At 53.1% G+C, this 16,544-nt stretch overlaps 1 protein-coding gene and 1 long non-coding RNA gene across 5 annotated transcripts; both read right to left on the bottom strand.

Annotated features, from left to right (window-relative positions):
* Positions 1–2,453: 2,453 nt before the first annotated feature.
* On the bottom strand, positions 2,454–5,272 carry LOC125097595 (uncharacterized). The gene is made up of 3 exons (XR_007126560.1): positions 5,189–5,272; positions 3,423–3,578; positions 2,454–2,650 (listed from the first exon to the last, which is right to left on the bottom strand). It is a non-coding gene; the product is annotated as an uncharacterized LOC125097595 (long non-coding RNA).
* A 977-nt stretch (positions 5,273–6,249) lies between these two features.
* Positions 6,250–14,841, bottom strand: LDLRAD1 (low density lipoprotein receptor class A domain containing 1). Of its 4 annotated transcripts, XM_047728711.1 has the most exons (6): positions 14,734–14,841; positions 14,158–14,209; positions 11,549–11,674; positions 9,457–9,594; positions 7,700–7,828; positions 6,250–6,884 (listed from the first exon to the last, which is right to left on the bottom strand). In XM_047728711.1, exons 1-6 carry the CDS (start codon positions 14,752–14,754, stop codon positions 6,736–6,738), a joined length of 615 nt encoding a protein of 204 aa, XP_047584667.1. In that variant the 5' UTR covers positions 14,755–14,841; the 3' UTR covers positions 6,250–6,735. The 4 variants fall into 4 exon arrangements, with proteins under 4 accessions (XP_047584667.1, XP_047584668.1, XP_047584666.1 ...); XM_047728712.1 differs by lacking the exon at positions 11,549–11,674; XM_047728714.1 differs by lacking the exon at positions 11,549–11,674 and having other exon boundaries at positions 6,757–6,884; positions 9,457–9,563.
* Positions 14,842–16,544: the final 1,703 nt, after the last annotated feature.

Raw genomic sequence — 16,544 nt, 5'->3', positions numbered from 1 at the left:
CAGTGAAAAATCAGAAATTAAAATTTTAAAATGCCACTTGCTATCAAAAAATAGGAAATAAGGTGGGACGCCTTATTGGGTGGCTTATTGGCTTATTGGGCTTATTGGGACGCCTGGGTGGCTCAGTTGGTTAGGCAGCTGCCTTCGGCTCAGGTGGTGATTCCAGCGTCCTGGGATCGAGTCCCGCATCGGGCTCCTTGCTTAGCAGGAGCCTGCTTCTCCCTCTGCCTCTGCCTGCCATTCTGTCTGCCTGTGCTTGCTCTCTCTCCCTCTCTCTCTGACAAATAAATAAAAATCTTAAAAAAAAAATAGGAAATAAGGATATATCAGACAAAGGATGTACAAACCTGTACAGTGAAAAACCATACAACATTGCTGAGAAAAAGCAAAGGAGAACTAACAGAGAGAGACGATATAATCATGAATGGGAACACTCAGCAATGTTAAGGTGTCAGTTCTCCCCAAAACTCGTCTATAGTTTCAATGCTATTTCAATCAAAATTCCAGCAGAGCTTCCCTATAGAAACTGGCAAACTGATTCTAAAATTCATATGGAAATGGAAAGGATCCAGATGGAACAGGCAAAAAAGACTTTTGAAAAAGAACAACATATGAGGACTAATACTGCCTGATTTCAGGGCTTCTTATAAAGCAACTGGAATCAAGACAGTATGATACGGGCATCAAGGCACACAAATAGATCAATGGAACAAATAGACCGCAAATATATAGATTACTGATTTTTGACAGAGATGCAAAGGCAATTCAGTAGAGAGAGGATTGTCTTTCCAACAAATGACACTGGAACAATACCAAAAACAAAACAGAAAGAATGTTGATTCATTCCTTGGACTTTGTACAAAAATTAACTCAAAATGGATCATAGACCTAATTAGAGAACCAAAACTGTAAACCTTCTAGAACACATAGGACAAAATCTTTGTGACCTAGGGCTAGGCAATTATTTCATATATACAACACCAAAAGCATGACCCATAAAAGAAAAAAAATCTGATAAATTGGACTTCAACAAAACAAAGAAATGTCTGCTCTTGGAGAGAAAGTGTTAAAAGACAGTGTTAAAAGAGTGAAAAGACCAACAACGGGAGAAATATTTGCAAATCACACATCTGATTAAGGATGTGTGCTCAGAGTATGTAAAAAACAGTCAAAATCCAGTAATGAAGAAACAATCTAAATAAAATGGGTAAGAGATTTGAACGAACCCTTCACCAAGGAAGAAATGTGGGTGGCAAAGGTATGAAAGGTGCTCAACATCAGTTCGTTAAGGAAATACAATGTAAAGTCACACTGAGATGCTACTGCACACCTATTAGAATCGCTAAAACGAGGGGCACCTGGCTGGCTCTGTCGGAGGAGCCTACAACTCTTGATTCTCGGGGTCGTGAGTTTGAGCCCCACCTTGGGGGTAGAGAGTACTTAAATACGTAAAAAAATAAAAAAAAAAACCCGAATAGCTAAAATGCAAAAGACTGACCATAGCAAGTATTGGCAAGAATATAGGACAATAGAACTCTCATATTGAAGTGTGGGAATATAAAACAATACAACTACTCTGGAAAACAGTTTCATAAAAAGGTAAACATACACCGATCACATCCAGCCATCTTACTCCTAGGTATTACCCCAAGATAACTGAAAATATTATGTTCATATAAAGATATGTACATAAATGATCGTAGCCATTTTTATTTGCAATAGCCAAAATTGGGAATAACGCAAAAGTCCATTTGCACATGAATGCGTAAGTGAAGAGTGCCTCTCTGCAGCGTGGAATGCACTGATTGTGGTATATTCACACAAGGAATACTAGACAAGAATAAAAAGGAAGACCTGTCAGGCATGCTACCACATGGGTAAGTCTCCTAATAGTTATTCCGAGTGAAAGAAGCCAGCCAGACAAGAAGGTTATATACTGCGTGATTCTATTCATATAACATTCTAAAGATGTACAGATGATACTGAAGAAGGAAAATCACTGGCTGCATGAGTATGACGGGGAGGACTAGAGAGGAGGCAGGCTGAAGGATTACAGAGGGGCACAAGGACACTTGAGGGCAGACGACTATGTTCACTATCTTAATTGTCGTAGTTTTTTTAGGTGTATACATATGTCAAATTTACGAAAATATATACTGAAACTATGTGTAACTTATTATATGTCTTTATACTTCAATAAAGCTGTTTTTAGAAACTCTTGGACTGGGGTGCCTGAGTGGCTCCATTGTTAAGTGTCTGCCTTCAGCTCAGGTCATGATCTCAGGGTCTTGGGATCAAGGCCAGCATTGGGCTCTCTGCTCAGCAGGGAGCCTGCTTTCCCCTTTCTCTGCCTGCTTGTGATCTCTCTTTCTGTCAAATAAATACAATCTTTAAAAAAATAAAAAGAACTTAACATATACTTAAGATCTATGCATTTACTGTATGTAAATTATACTTTAGTAAATTATTTTTTTGAAAGAAGATTCAGAGAAATCTTTTCTTCCTTGACCCAGAGTTGCTGGGTGGCTCTCAGAATCCCAGTGATGGCCACCAGACGGTGCCACTTTGAGGGGCTGCCGGTGTCCTCCTGTCAAAAGCCTGGCTGGGCTATGGGTTTCTCCCCGGTTCCAACATCTGAGGTTCGGTGAGTCTAAGGATTCATGAACGGAGAGTCCTAACCAAACAGTGACCTCAGAGGGTTAATCCAGACCAGATTTCTAGTCCAAACCCTGGGGCGAAGGCTGAGCCTTTTTAAATTCCATTCATCTATCCCTGTGTGTTTGCACAGCAAAGAACCTGTTGTTCTCACAGTACTGATCTCAGAGCCTGAGGGGGGCAGGGAAGCTGGGAGATGGCAAATATTGACGCTGGCTGCCTGGATTCCCCAAGCAGGCTTCGGCATTCAGTCCCCACCGCCCCTCTGCTGATGTGAACCAGGGGAAGGGCCTGGCTGGCTGCCCTGGGCTCCGTGTCTTTCTGGACCCGGCTTATGGAACATTGTTCAGGAGGTTGCTGTGGTACCTGTTTCTTTCTGAAAAGAAGAACCAATAAACAAGAAAAGAGCAAACGCCATTCTGCCAGCGCCAGCCACCTCCCATTTACAGGCTGCTGCCCCCTGGCCTGGGCTCTAGCTTTCTCTTCCAGGGACTGCTGGCTGAGAAAGAGCAGAGACGTCAAGGAAGGGGTGTGGCAGCCTCTGGATTTGGACCTGTCCGGGTTTGATCCTGGCTCTATGATCTCAAGCAAGCAACTTCGTCTCTGTGTGCCTCTGTCAAGTGTGACTAACCAGACCGGTGCCTGGGATGCTTGTGTGTATTAGGGGAAATGAGATACAGGAGACAAGGCGCGCGCACACACACACACACACATGCACACACACGAGACAAGGCACATATACGTTGGCAATACTGCTGACTAATTACCTCCTTTTAATACTCATTAAAGTCCCTGGCACAGTGCTCAGCACTCCTCTTTCTTCTGCTTAAATCTTTAAGGTTTCCAAGTAGTGTTCACATTCTGGATCTTTCTTCTCAATAAGGATGCAAGATAGTTTGCCGATGACATCATTCTTCCTGAGGCTGGGAAGAGAGCCTTTATTGCAGCCCCTCCTCAGAAGGAAAGACTCAAACGTGTTCCTCCTGCTGAAGACTTCTGCCAGCGTCACGTAGCTTTCAGAGTCAAGTTCACTCACTCCCTGCAACCCAACCTCAGAGGTTCTTCCTCACCCAGGGGTACTGGTACACGTTCCCTCGGCCACCGGGTGGCCTCCCTGCACTCTTCAGCCTGGGCTGCCCCGGGTTGGCTTCCCACTGGGCTCCATCATGGCCCTGCACGGGCAGCACCACCACAAGAAGCTTCCCAGACCTCCCGAAACAGAGCTTTGGACAGCGGACTGCTGCCGCTGAGCCCCCAGATGCTTGGCTCCACCCCCAGCCAGTGGAAGTGCTGGCCTCTGGGTGTGTGTGCAAATAGTAGCTCCCTCAGGGCACTGTTGGGAGAATGGGAGGTGAAGCTCTTAATGAGCACAGTACCTGGTTCCCAGTAAACACTCCACAGGGACCAACTGTGTGCACCTGGGAACCTGGCTTTAGGTCCTGCTCTGCTCCGGACGCACCGAGGGGACTGGGACCAGTGTGTCCCAGCCTTGCATCTCGTCCTGTGAAACGAAGCTTCTTAACCCCTAAAGGCTGGTGCGTGTGTTTGGTTAGGAGGGGCGGGTAAAATGATGGGGCAGCCCGTGGGGCCAGTGCCTCGGCACTTTGCTGAAAAGGGCCACTGAAGAAGCCCAGGACAGGAGGGCCAGCGGAGCCAGTCGCCCATCCCCTGCAGGGCCCATCTGAGGATGGCAGGATGCGTTCTCCTGGTGGGAACTGGGCGCGCTCCCACTGCCCGAACCACTGAGGCTGACCAGCATGAGCACACAGGGGCGTATTCCCATAGGCCCCTCCCAGCAGCCTTGTTTCCAACAGCTAGAGCACGGCATGGGGAAGGCATTCTGAGTGCTGGAATGAGCCTCTGGACCTTTTCTTGTTCCCCAGGGACCAGATAAGCCCTCTCTTCCCCTGGAGACTAGCTTTCTGCTGGAGAAGGCGCACCCATGGCAGGAGGACTGGTGCTCCTTCTCAGGTCTGGAATCCTCCCCCTCCCCCTGTTCCCTCCCCTCCCCTGCTCCCTGAGGTCCCTGTGTTCCACCAGTAAGTAACCCTTGACCACCCCCTGTGCCCACTTGGTCCGGGTGCCGGCATCTCTTTCTTGGACCAGTGTAATTAAAGGTCATTGTAGGTCCAGGGTGTTTCCTGGCTTATCGCCCCTGATGATACCCACTGCCCTTAGGAGGGAGTGTGATGGGCTGTGCCCTGAAGGATCACATCCCGGTTCACCTCCTCACCTCATCTCCTACTGTCTCCTACCCCCAGATGGTGCTTTGGCCACTCGGACCTGCTATGCATTCCTGGGTTCAGCTACACCAGTCCCACCCCCAGATCCAGATCTGCAGTTACATTGGCCCCTCAGTGGGGAATGTCCTTCCCCTCCCCCTCTCCCCTTGAAATTCTCCTCCTCTCCAGAGCCAGCCCAAGGCACCAGAACTGACAAAGTCCCCAGCGAGCCCCAAATGCCTCACTTGGGCTGTGGTTGGAGGGAAGCTCAGACAAGGGGGACTGTTCCTCAGCCAGGATCCCTGACTCACCTTGTCCCAGGAGTGGGTCCTCAGGTCATCAGGCTCAGGGACAGGAATGTGTCCTCATTCCCCAAAGGCACCTCCTTGGTGGCCTCAGCCCAGCCTTTCCTGCTGCCCCACCCATCCCTTATGCATGAGGGGTCCCCTCCATGAGACCTTGGGCTCCTCGTGTGCTGGGATCAGGTCTTTCCGCCCCTGGGTGCCTGGAATGGCCTTGGCCCACAGCAGGTGCCTGGAGACTGTTCTGTGAGAAAATGGACTGGAGCTTAACAGTCTCTCAGATGCTCATGTTCAATTCAAAACTCACCAAAGACTGTTTTATAAAACCAATTTTATTAATTTCCAGTGAGCATATATCTGTCTTCCTCATCAGGAACTCTCCTGTTGGCCAGATTCCAAATTGCAAGTCTCTCTTTTGGAATAGGGGTGGACCACATTCTGACCTTCAAATTGTTTATTTTTATTTTTTTAAGATTTTAAAAATTTGTTATCTTTTTATTTTACCTATTTATTTATTTAAGATTCATTTATTTGGCAGGGGTAGGGACAGAGGGAGAGAGAGAAAATCCCAAGCAGAACCCACACTCAGCGCAGAGCCCAACGCAGAGCTCAATCTCACAACCCTGAGATTGAAACCAGAGTTGAAACCAGGAGTCAGATGCTCAACCCACTCAGCTGCCCACCAAATTACCTTTTTAAAGTACCCCAAGGAGATTCTGTCCCTGGCCAAGGTATAATCCCATTGGGAGCGGGAAGGCTTCAAAGCTGGGACGCCAGAGACCGTGCTTGGGTTCCAGTTCTGGCACTGACTTTGCTGGATGACCTGGGCAAGTCATTTCTTCCTCTAGGCCTCAGTTTCCTCATCTGTTTAACGGGGATACCCATCCTTGTCTGTCTGGCTGTTGTGAAACTGGAAAGTATCAGAGAAACTGCTCATTCACTCAGCTTCCAGGACCAAAATGCAATCCCTTCCTCAGGAGAGCTGGGCTGTTGGGTTGGGCAACCGGTCACGGGTGGCAGGGTGCAGAATGGGATAGACAGAAGGGCAGTGAGGAGCACCTCAAGCCTGTTAGGATCACTGAGTGGAGAAAAATGCTAAGGCTGCACGTGAGCCCAGCAATATCTGTCTTGGGTCCCCAAGGGAGCAGAAAGTGGCAACCACTTCACATATATGTGGCATCTATGAGATCTGAACTCCTTGACTTGGTTTTATCTTTTTTCTAAGGGGAGATAGGATCAGGAGCTGCAAGCCTCTCTTGGGGCAGAGTTGTTCTGTGTGGCCCCGGAGACATGCCTAAAATCAGGAAAGTGGATCCCCTTCATCTTGGTCATTAGTGGTCTGACCTGGTAGTGAGCCCCTGTCCCTGGAGGCATTCAAGGAGAGGCTAAACAACTTGAAAGCAAGGAGAGGCAACTCTTATTCAGAGACAATGGTGCGCGGATCCCCTAGATGACCTTGAAGCCTCCTTCCCGTTCTTGTGTTCTTGCATTCGATGCTCCTGTGAAGGCCTATCAGTGCCTTTCCAACCGGCCTCCCCTCTGGCCTGGGGGGTCCCTCAGGGTCCAGGACAGGAGTACTCATCAGACCAGTCGGAGCAGTGCTGTGTGTGGTCGCGGCAGAGGCTCCTGGGGATGCAGCCGCAGTACCTGAAGACAGTCGAGGGGCAGCGCCACCAGCCCGGGCCACAGGGTGGGCATGTCGTCACTGTGGGCACAGCAGGAGAGCAGCTCCTTTGGCCCGGGGCACCCCTGGCTCCCCAGAGCCCCACTCTCTAAGGCCGCTTGAATACCGCCTTTTCTGAAAAGCCTCCCTTGATTCTTACCTGCACTCCTCCCCGCAAAGTACCCCTCCCTAGTTCCCCAGCACGTCCTTTCGGCCTCAGCACGATGTTAGTCCTGAAGGTAGGACACGGGTTGACTCCTGACTATCGCCCACCAGAAGCTGGCACCAGGCACAGCCAGCCCTTCCCAGGGCTTGGCACACGTTTGTTGCTTGAACAATGGTGAAGAAATCGGAAAGAAAGTCTGGGGCAGTGAAAGAGCTCCAGACTTGGAGCCAGGAGATCTGGGTTTACATCCCTGCTCCTTTCCTATCCCTTCTTCTGTGAAGTCCCTTCTCTGCTCTGGCCTCAGTTTTCCTACATAGAAGTTTGGGACCAGTGATTCCTGCCCTGCTTTCCTCACAGGGTGATTGAGAGGTGCAGAGGAGAGGAGGAAAACTCATGCTGAAATCCCAGTTCGGCCTTGTATGTGCTCCTTGCAGGACCCTCTGGGTCTCGGTTTCCTCATCTGTGCCCTTGAAGGTAGGTGCCCCACCATGGAAGAATAGGCCTCCAGAAGGAGCCACTTGGAGTGGTAGTGAGCACTCCACCACTGGAGGCATTCAAGCAGTGGTGGAAAACTTCTTCACAGTATGCAAGAAGGGGAGGCAGAGGAACCTTTGAGATTCTCTGGTCAAACTCTGCCCTTTGCCCGCTGCCTAGCTCCCTGCCCCAGCCGAGCCTGTGCCCAGACCCCTACCTGGGCTCAGTTCATCTGAGCAGTCCCCACAGTTGTTGGTCCCATCACACTTTTGGTCTGAGTAGATCCAGAAAGATGGGTCTCCACAGCGGGCCACGAGGAAGCTGGGGAGGCTCTGGGGCATATCCCCTGCATGGGGACAGATGAAGCGGGGAGAGGTTCACATCTGGCCTTCAGACGTCTCTCTGGAGGTGGACTGTCCTGCCTGCCCCCGCAAACCCTGGCTCACAAGGAGAAGGGCTCAGGAGGTTTTTTGGGGAGGAGGTCAAATCAAGGGGAGAGGAGGATTCTTTCCCTGTCAGCACAAGATGGCCAGAGAATGGCATCTCCCTCGTTCATTCCTGGCTTAGCTCCGGGACATGCCCACTTCACACCACTGCTTGCACTATTCCTTCCTCCAGAAGTGTCTTTTCTGACACCTCTACAAAACCACTCCACTGTCAAGGGCAGGCTCAAGTTCCTTCACCTCCAGGAAACCTCCTCCCAACAGGAACGAAACGAGAACAAATGTGAAGTCTTGCACTCGGGGACCAGAACGCAGAGGACGTGGCTTCACAAACTTTGTGAGAGAGGGAGTCAGAGCACTCTCCTTGAAGGTGGGTTCTGTGTTAGGCGGTGGTGTGAAGGGGCTACCAAAAACGAACATGAACTCGGGCTACATGGCGAGAGGCCTTTGGGAGGGGAAAAGCCTTTGTCCTTTGGACTAGCCATGGCTGGCCAGAAGTATGATGGATGCTTCTGGAGCAAGACCGAGGAGCGGGACGAGGCCAGCTGGTGTGTGTCCTGTGGTGTGCTGGTGGAGTGGAGAAAACCAGCCTTGTGCGCCTGGGTGGCTCAGTGGGTTAAGCCGCTGCCTTCGGCTCAGGTCATGATCTCAGGGTCCTGGGATCGAGTCCCGCATCGGGTTCTCTGCTCGGCAGAGATCCTGCTTCCCTCTCTCTCTCTCTGCCTGCCTCTCCATCTACTTGTGATCTCTCTCTGTCAAATAAATAAATAAAATCTTTAGGAAAAAAAAAAAAACCAGCCTTGAGGGGGGATGACTGTAGGAGTGTGGAGTGTGGCTCTGGGAGGAGGAACCTCATGGCGGGCAAGAAAGCAATCTTCAAATCCATGCATCATGGGAGGTGGATTCAAATGTGGTTCAGATGAGGGAAGAGAGTTGGGACCAATCAAGGATGCTACAGGGGACAGCTCTAAATTCAGTCCAAGGGAGACATTCCCATGGAAACCGCGTGATGAGGGAGGGGAGCAGCTGCCTCGGGCTACAGTGAGCTCCCCATCGCTGGAGTATGCAAGCAGAGACTAGGTGGCCTCTGTTGGGTGTGTGAGAGGATTTGGGCATGAGCTCTGACATGGATCAGATGAACTTTAACATCTCTTCTAGTCTAAAAGGTCCTTGATGCAGTGACTTCCCCCATCCACTTCCCACCACATGTGCTCCAACCCCCCAGATTCTCTCCTTCCTACATGGAAACTGCCTAGTCCATGTAGCCATGGCTTTTCTCTCCTGGGTCCTGTCAGGTCTCTAAGGTCTGGGACCCATTCATTCACTCATTCATTCATTCATTCATTCACTCACCGGTCACTCATTCATTCATTCACTTGTCACTCATTCATTCATCATCTGTTCAGGAAATAAACGCAGAGATTCCGCTACCAGGCACAGGCGCCCCCAGGTCAAGGAGAACTGGCATGGGGGGCAACCCTGAACCCGGAGGGGTCCACCTGGGGCAGGGCAAGACTGTGCAGGTACTCACGGCACATGGCCTCGTCCTCATCCTCGCCGTGGGCACAGGTGCGGACGCCATCACAGACCCTGCTGGCGGGGATGCAGCTCCTCCGGTCATGGCACAAGAAGCCCGTCCTGTTCGTCAGCGTCACACAGGTCTGGGCCCCTGAGTTGGCAGGGGGAGACCACAGAGGGGCAAGAGTGGTGCGCACAAAGGCATCACAAGTTCCCCCAACTCAGCCCCACACTGAGCTGTCCCGAGGGGCTGGGGTGGCCAGGAGGATGCTAGGCTGGGCGGTGACAGAGGTGAGGTCGAAGCTCTCACTGTCATTTGCCAGCTGTGAGACCTTGGGCAGATGACTTGACCTCTCTGAGCCTCACATTCCTTGTTTGTATGGTGGGGATGAGAGCACACACCCCGTAGGACTGCTGGGGAGATTACATACAAGCTTTTGTGTGACCAACCCTAGAACACAGAACGTGCAGGGTAACTCACGGTTCTCTCCTTTACTGAGAGCTGATTGCCAGCCTCACAGAAGCTCCTGAGGACGGGGCTCTAGTCAGTGAAGTGGTTTTAATGGTGGAGCTCCGGGTGCTGGGTCAGGCTGTCAGAAGCAATCTCTTGGGCTGGCTGGGGACTATTATGCCACAATCCCTGACACCTGGGCACAACTCCGGGCTGTAGAGCACTTTGATAGTTGTAGTCTCTTGTTTCCTCAAATAGTTCTGGGAGGTGTCATCCTTAGCCTCGTTTTATAGATGAGAAAACCAAGGCTCAAGAAGGTGTAAGGCCCAGTCACTTGGCTGACAGCTCAGGCCCGCTGTCCCCGCTCCTCCCTGAGGCTGGGGCCAGCCCCCCAGTGTCCAGGAATGCTGGGCAGCTGAGAGTCTTCCCTTCCTTCCTATGGGGAGGTGCAGAGGGAACCCACCCAGGGCTGCTCTGAAGAATTAAAGGAAAGAAAGCGACGGCGGGAGGTCACCCCGGCCCCACGGCTGTGCGTGGGCCTGTATACACGTGTGTGCCGCCTGGAGACGGGCTTGGTCTGCACCTGTGTGTCTGGGCACCCAACACCCGCCTCTCACCTTCTGGGGCAGCCTCAGCCAGCAGGAGAGGGACTGAGTCTCAGAGACATTCCCACTGGGGCACATGCATACACACACTGACAGACGTTCACACATGTGCACACAGACACTCTCAGACAGGTACGTGCATACACACACACACAGACAGGCGTGCACATACACTGACACACAGACACGTGCATGTACACGGGGCGCGTGAGGGCAACTCCTCTCGTGTGCACTTCTACTTGGTGCCCATGTTCTTGCCCGGGGGGGTAGAGTACTGTGGATTTTACGCCTTGTCCCCACTTGTCCCTTTGTACCCCCCCAACCTGGCTACAGAGCCATCTCTCAGAAATGACAGCCCACCCCCAGCTGGAGCCTCTACCCATGCACTCTGGACGATGACCCCTCCCCAGCACAGGGCACCTGCCCTGTCCACTGCTCTGGCTCTTGGAGCTCCCTGGCCTCCTGTGTCTTCTTCTCCTCACGTTTCTTCCCACCCTCAGGATTCTGCATCTGGCATTCCCTGCACCCGGGAGGCTTTTCCTGCCTCCCTCTCTGCTAACCATTGCCCTCCTTTTCTTCATGGCCCTTTAGCTCCCTTTCCCTTTCCAAGCTGCCCACCTGACTCCTAGCCTGGGTCAGAGACCCTGGATCCAGACTCGCAGAACCCCCAATAACCCCGCCTTCATGGGCTTCTTTGATTAATGTCCATTAATCTCCAAACTATCAGCTCCATGAGGCAGGGCTGCAGGGATGGACAAGATATGTCCCTGTCCTCTGGTGGAGGCAGACACACAGATGCATGGCACCCCACAGGAGGTGTGGGAGCCATGGGGGCCGAGGCACAAGGCCCAGCCTGGGGGTCAGGTCAGGGTGTTTGAGGAAGGAGACATCAGAGCCGAGTCCGCTCAGTAACTCATCATACAGATGGGCAAATAGCAGCTCAGAGTCCCGTATGTGTCTCATGGAGGAAACTCACAGCATTAGTGTTCCTCATGTGCTCCCCATCCCCTCTGAGCAAGCCCAGCCCACCCACTCTGGACCACGCTGACCTGGTGTATGTGGTGGGAATCCCAGGATGGAGACCAGGGCGATCAAGGCAGCGAGAGTGACCAGCAGGAGCAGCAAGAAGGCTGAGAGGCAGGCTCCCTGGCGTGAGCAGCAGAGGGGGCCGCAGCCTGCGTGTGGAGTGGGAAACCAGTGGCGGATCCCCCTTGCCCAGCCCTACAGGTGCACCTCCCGCCTGCGGGGTTGGGAGCAGGAAGGACTCCCTGGAGAAGGGGGCTCCTGAGACTTCCATGATGCTCCTGGTTCTACCTGTGGGCCCACCTCCACCAAGTACCCGTCCCTCGCCCAGGCCACTGGCTGGTGAGCAGCAGTTGGGGTGGGCATCCAGGTCTCTGCATCATGGCCCTCGCCCTGCTGTCCTCCCTCGAGGACTTCCCTCAGGAGACCAGGAGAAACAGACACCTGTTTAGTGAGCCGCTGCCTACGGAAAAAGTAAAGCAGGCCCTTCGTAGCGATTACTTCTATTTTTCAAAAACCTTTATTTTATAGATGAGGAAACTGAGGCTCAGAGAAGAAAAGGTGCAGATCACCTCATGCAGAGCTGGGACTTGAGTCAATGCCAAGTGACCATCCATTCTGGAGCCAGTCAGGATGCTGGCTGGACTCCCAGCTGGACCCCACCGAGAAGTCACTTGACTTCTCTACGCCTGTTTCCTCATGCGGATGGGGGGTGGGTCACCATATCTCCCTTAGGCTTGTTGAGAGGACTAAGCTAAGCTAGTAACTGGTTAGAACAGTGCTCGGCACACAGTCAGTGCTCTAAAGGTTTTCGCTACTCGTAGTGTTTATTGAGTGTTTACTATGTGCCTGGCTGTTTCGTAAGCACCGTGGAAATAACAATGAGAGGAGACATCTGCTCCTTTAACTTACCTTGTACCTTTAATTTTTGCCTGCTTGCGAAAATCATGAAAGAAAGCTTTATTGAGGACCTACGAGCATCCTGCTGTGCAGAGGACAGAGGACAGTCACAGTGCGGTCCTTACCTAACCCTGGGAGCTTGCTGTGGCACTTGGGAGGACAAGGCATGGGTGGGGAAAGGGAAAGTGTGGGCGCCACTGCTGTCTGCAGGTATCTCAGAGAAAGGGGGGGGGGGCAGATCTCGGCATCTGTGTGTCCCCAGGGTCCAGTCGCGAGACTGGGCACCCAGAGAGTGTTTTGTGACCACTCTGACCCAGACATCCAGGAGACACGGGAAGGCGCCCATTTCAGGTGAGTTCGAGGCCCTTCCCTCTGATCCACTCCCCTGTCCAGAGCTTCCTACACTGCTTGCCTGTGCTAGGCAGACCTGTACCTGGACTCCCGCAGCTCTGGTCTGGGTGCTGAAGGGTCGACAAAGTGTGAGAAGGGGCCCCGGGTGCTGGAAGGAGGGGCGAGATAAGCAAGGGTGGGATTTGCCCAGGCGGGGCTGGGGGGCGGGCGTGGGGGTGGGCAGGGGAAGGCTTTCCAGGGACCGCGTGTAGGAGGGAAGGCCTGGCGCTGGGTGAGTGGGGAACGGAGCTGAAACCCGCCACCCCTGCAGGGCTGTTCTGTGGCTCCCTAGTCGTCATCAGCAAACACAGGGCCAACTCAGGTAACCGGGGAGACAGCGTGGAGCCCGGGGATCCAAGCAGCTGCTTCTCAAATATTTGTGCAGCACACTGCCATGGGCAGAGGGATCCCGGGAGGGACCTGAGATAGGACTGGCAGCACCGGGACGGGGCCCACAAAGGCACCACTCGGCAGGGCTCAGAGCCCTTCCACACCAGCCCTCCCTGGACACATGGGAGAAGGAGGCCTTTTGCTCCACAACCATGCCCAGTAGGAGCCCCGCTGGAAGAATGAAGGCACGGCGCTTGGCCACCAGAGGAATCCCAACTTGAATTTGAACTCCATCCGCCTCTCCCACCTCCCAGCTGTGTGCGATCCCAGTTTGGCCAACCTCCCCAAACTCCTTTAGCCTCAGCTGCCTCATCTGTTATTGTCCCCAAACAGGCCTCCTTCTCAGAGGTGTCCTGGGTACTAAAAGAGGCTGTACACTGCCAAGCACAGACTAGGGCGGGCTGGGGGGTTGGGGGGTTTGCTGATCCTTTAGAGCTGTTATTATTACTACCTACCTCTGGTTTCTGTTTCCTCATTGATAAATGTGGGCCAAGGCGGGGCATACAGTAGGTGCTCAATAAATATGTGTTTCTTCCTTTACTGCATAAAGGCAAAGCAACCTGTCCTTGGTGCACGGTGAGTTAGTGGCACACTGTAGGAGCTAATTTAGTGTGTGATCCTGTCTACTTTATCCCTCAGAGGTACAGAGAACAGTCCGCGTCACCCACGGAGTCAGGGAATTGGCTGCAGAGTTCTTTCAGTCATCTTGGAAACAGTATGTGGGGCAGGGTGTGTGATAGGCAGCACACACAGGCGCTCAAGGCACAGAGAGAAAGAACAGCCCTCTTAAGCAGGTGACTGTCAGCCCTGTGGCCAGGAAGCTGGGAGTGGAAGACATGACGTCAGCATGGGGGTAGAGGTCTGAGGGACAGTGGGGGACTTGGGGAGCCCTGTTCATGCCTCTGAAGCAGCGGCACAGCCTCAAGGGAGCCCACTGGTGAGCTCTGTTCTTTACCTTCCCCTCCGGGGAGGGTTTTGGTTCCAGCAGCATTGTCATCGCTGTCTCCCTGCCCAAGAGAACAGAGTGAGGGCTGGGCTTAGGTGGGCCGAGGGCCAGCCTCTGGGAGCCAGCCAGAAGGGGTTTTCAGAAGGGTCAGGGAGAGCCTTGTGTGGAATCGTGGGCCCCACACATGCCAGCGTTCTGAGCACCTCAAGCCCATCACACCCGCTTCATGATTCCACACGGCCCTCTGCCCACAGTGCCCTTCTCTCCACTGTCCACTTGGCCAACACTCATCCTTCAGACCTGCTCAGGCTCATCCCTGGAGGGGCTTTCCTTAAGGCCCCTTCCCATAATGCTGACCGCTCCCTCCCCTGGCCTCCTGTCCACCGGGCTCCTCTGTCCCCCTTCTAACGCTCGCCACCGGAACTGTACGGCTGGTTCACCTGTGGGGTCCCCTACAACCTGGGAGGGAGCCTCCAGAGCAAGGGAGACCCGGGCCACCTCAGCTGCTCCCCTCTTCACTTAAGCCCACTCTTTATCCCAGGGTTGGCCTCCCTAGGTCGGGGAGCATTTTAAAGCCATTCTTACCTGGGGGAAGATTTTGTTCATGTCTCGGGCCTCCTGCTCCCAGCTCCAGGATCCTGGCCCTGGGGCCCCGTGCAGAGAACTCAGCACAGGTTCTGGCCGGGTTGCCAGGGGCAGCCTGGCTGAGGGAGGACTGAGGCCTGGCCTGGCCACACCCTCCCTATGGGCAGTCTCCTCCCAGGTTCCTGCTTGGCCCTTCCTCACTCCGCCCTCTGACCTCCAACAGCACACTCCAAGGCTGGAATCCTCATGCCCACATTACAGACAAAGAGCCTGCGGTCAGACAGGACGAAACTGCCCCTAGGTCACACAGTAGGGAGGGGGAGGCAGGGTTCGGACCCGCTTTTTCCTCCACATCTGTGGTGAGACCAGGGGCTCTCAGGGCCCTCAGCTGCATGAACGTCCAGGCAGAAATATCCAGAATTAACATTCTAGTTAAAACAGGAATCATTTTCTTATTGTTCTAGTCAATTTAATAGGTAATCTATGTGGCCGGAATATGCATTTTCCACTAAAATTATAAAACAAGCATAACTTTAAATTATTTTCTTTTAAAAAGTGGCCATGTACCTTTTTGTCTTTTGGGGGACAGTGCCCATGATGGGGGAGGGGCAGGCAGGTCACTCACCTGAATAACCCTGGCTTCCTGCCCTGCAGGAGGCAGCCTCATCCCAGGGCTGAGGGGACCAAGGCTCTGGGAGCTCCAGGGACTGGTTGGAAGACCAAGGGAGGCAAGGTGTCGACCTTGGGACTGAGTGTGGGACCTTCTGGGAAGGGCACTGGGCAGCTTGCCCCTGATGCCTAGGGCTTGTCTACCCTGGGACTAGCCTTCTGTTTTGCACTGGGATATGAACCGCTGGAGCCGCTGAGGTGGGGGTGGGATGGATTGATGCGGGAGCAGCCCTCCAGAGGGAGCCGCCCTGGGAAGGGCCAAACCCTCAGCCAAGAGAGAGGGCCCTGCCACTGGTGCTGGTGTAGGCAAGTTGCTCCCCTTTTCTGAGCCTCAATTCCCTCATGCATAGAATGAAAGGATTCAGCCAAATGAAGGGGGCACTTGGGGACTCCTATAATCAGACCATAAGACCAGACTGGGAATAGGTTTAATTGGGAGTGATCCCTGGAAATGCCAGCTGGGGAGCGAGGGGAGTGGGACAGAGAAGGGAAGGAGCCCATAATAGGCACGTGACTAGGCACATTCCTATGAGGTGCAAATGGAACTTTCTCCTGCTGAGGAGTTTGAGGAGACAAGGGAGAAGGCACACCTCCAAGTTACCCCACCTGAAGGTGAGGACACGGAGGGGGGCTCTGCTTACCAGCTCTTGCTAGTCGTTGGCTGAGAATTGCCGGAGGTACAGTCCGCTGGCTCTGCTGGCCTGTCATGGGCGAAGACCTGCCACTGTTGGCAGTGGCAAGCCAGGTTTCATGCTCTGAAGAGGAATGGGTGGGGGTGGGGGGTGTATGGCAGGACACCCCCACTGCAGCTGCCAAAGATGCTAACTAGATTTCACTTGTCCGCCAATGGCAATCGATGGCAAGAAGATGTCTGGATGTGGGGTTCATGAGGGTTCTGAGGTCAGGATTCAGGGTTTTGTGATTAACTAGAGGTGTCTACCGTGGGTTCCCTTGGGCAACCTGCTGAGCTCCCTTGGCCTTGGCTGGGGCCTGCTCAAGCCACGCCTCGGTACACTTCTAGCAGGAGTGGGATCTTGGGTGCTGATAGTCCAAAGCGTCCCCCACCACTAGCTGTGTGACCTCTGAGCTAACCTCTCTGAGCTTCGGCTTTCCCACTTACCTCTCTAAACTCCTTTTCCATT

Source organism: Lutra lutra, chromosome 4, assembly GCF_902655055.1.
Source record: "Lutra lutra chromosome 4, mLutLut1.2, whole genome shotgun sequence".
NCBI classification, from domain to species: domain Eukaryota; kingdom Metazoa; phylum Chordata; class Mammalia; order Carnivora; family Mustelidae; genus Lutra; species Lutra lutra.
The sequence above is the reverse complement of the archived record's forward strand: the minus strand, read 5'-3'. Positions and strand labels throughout refer to the sequence as shown.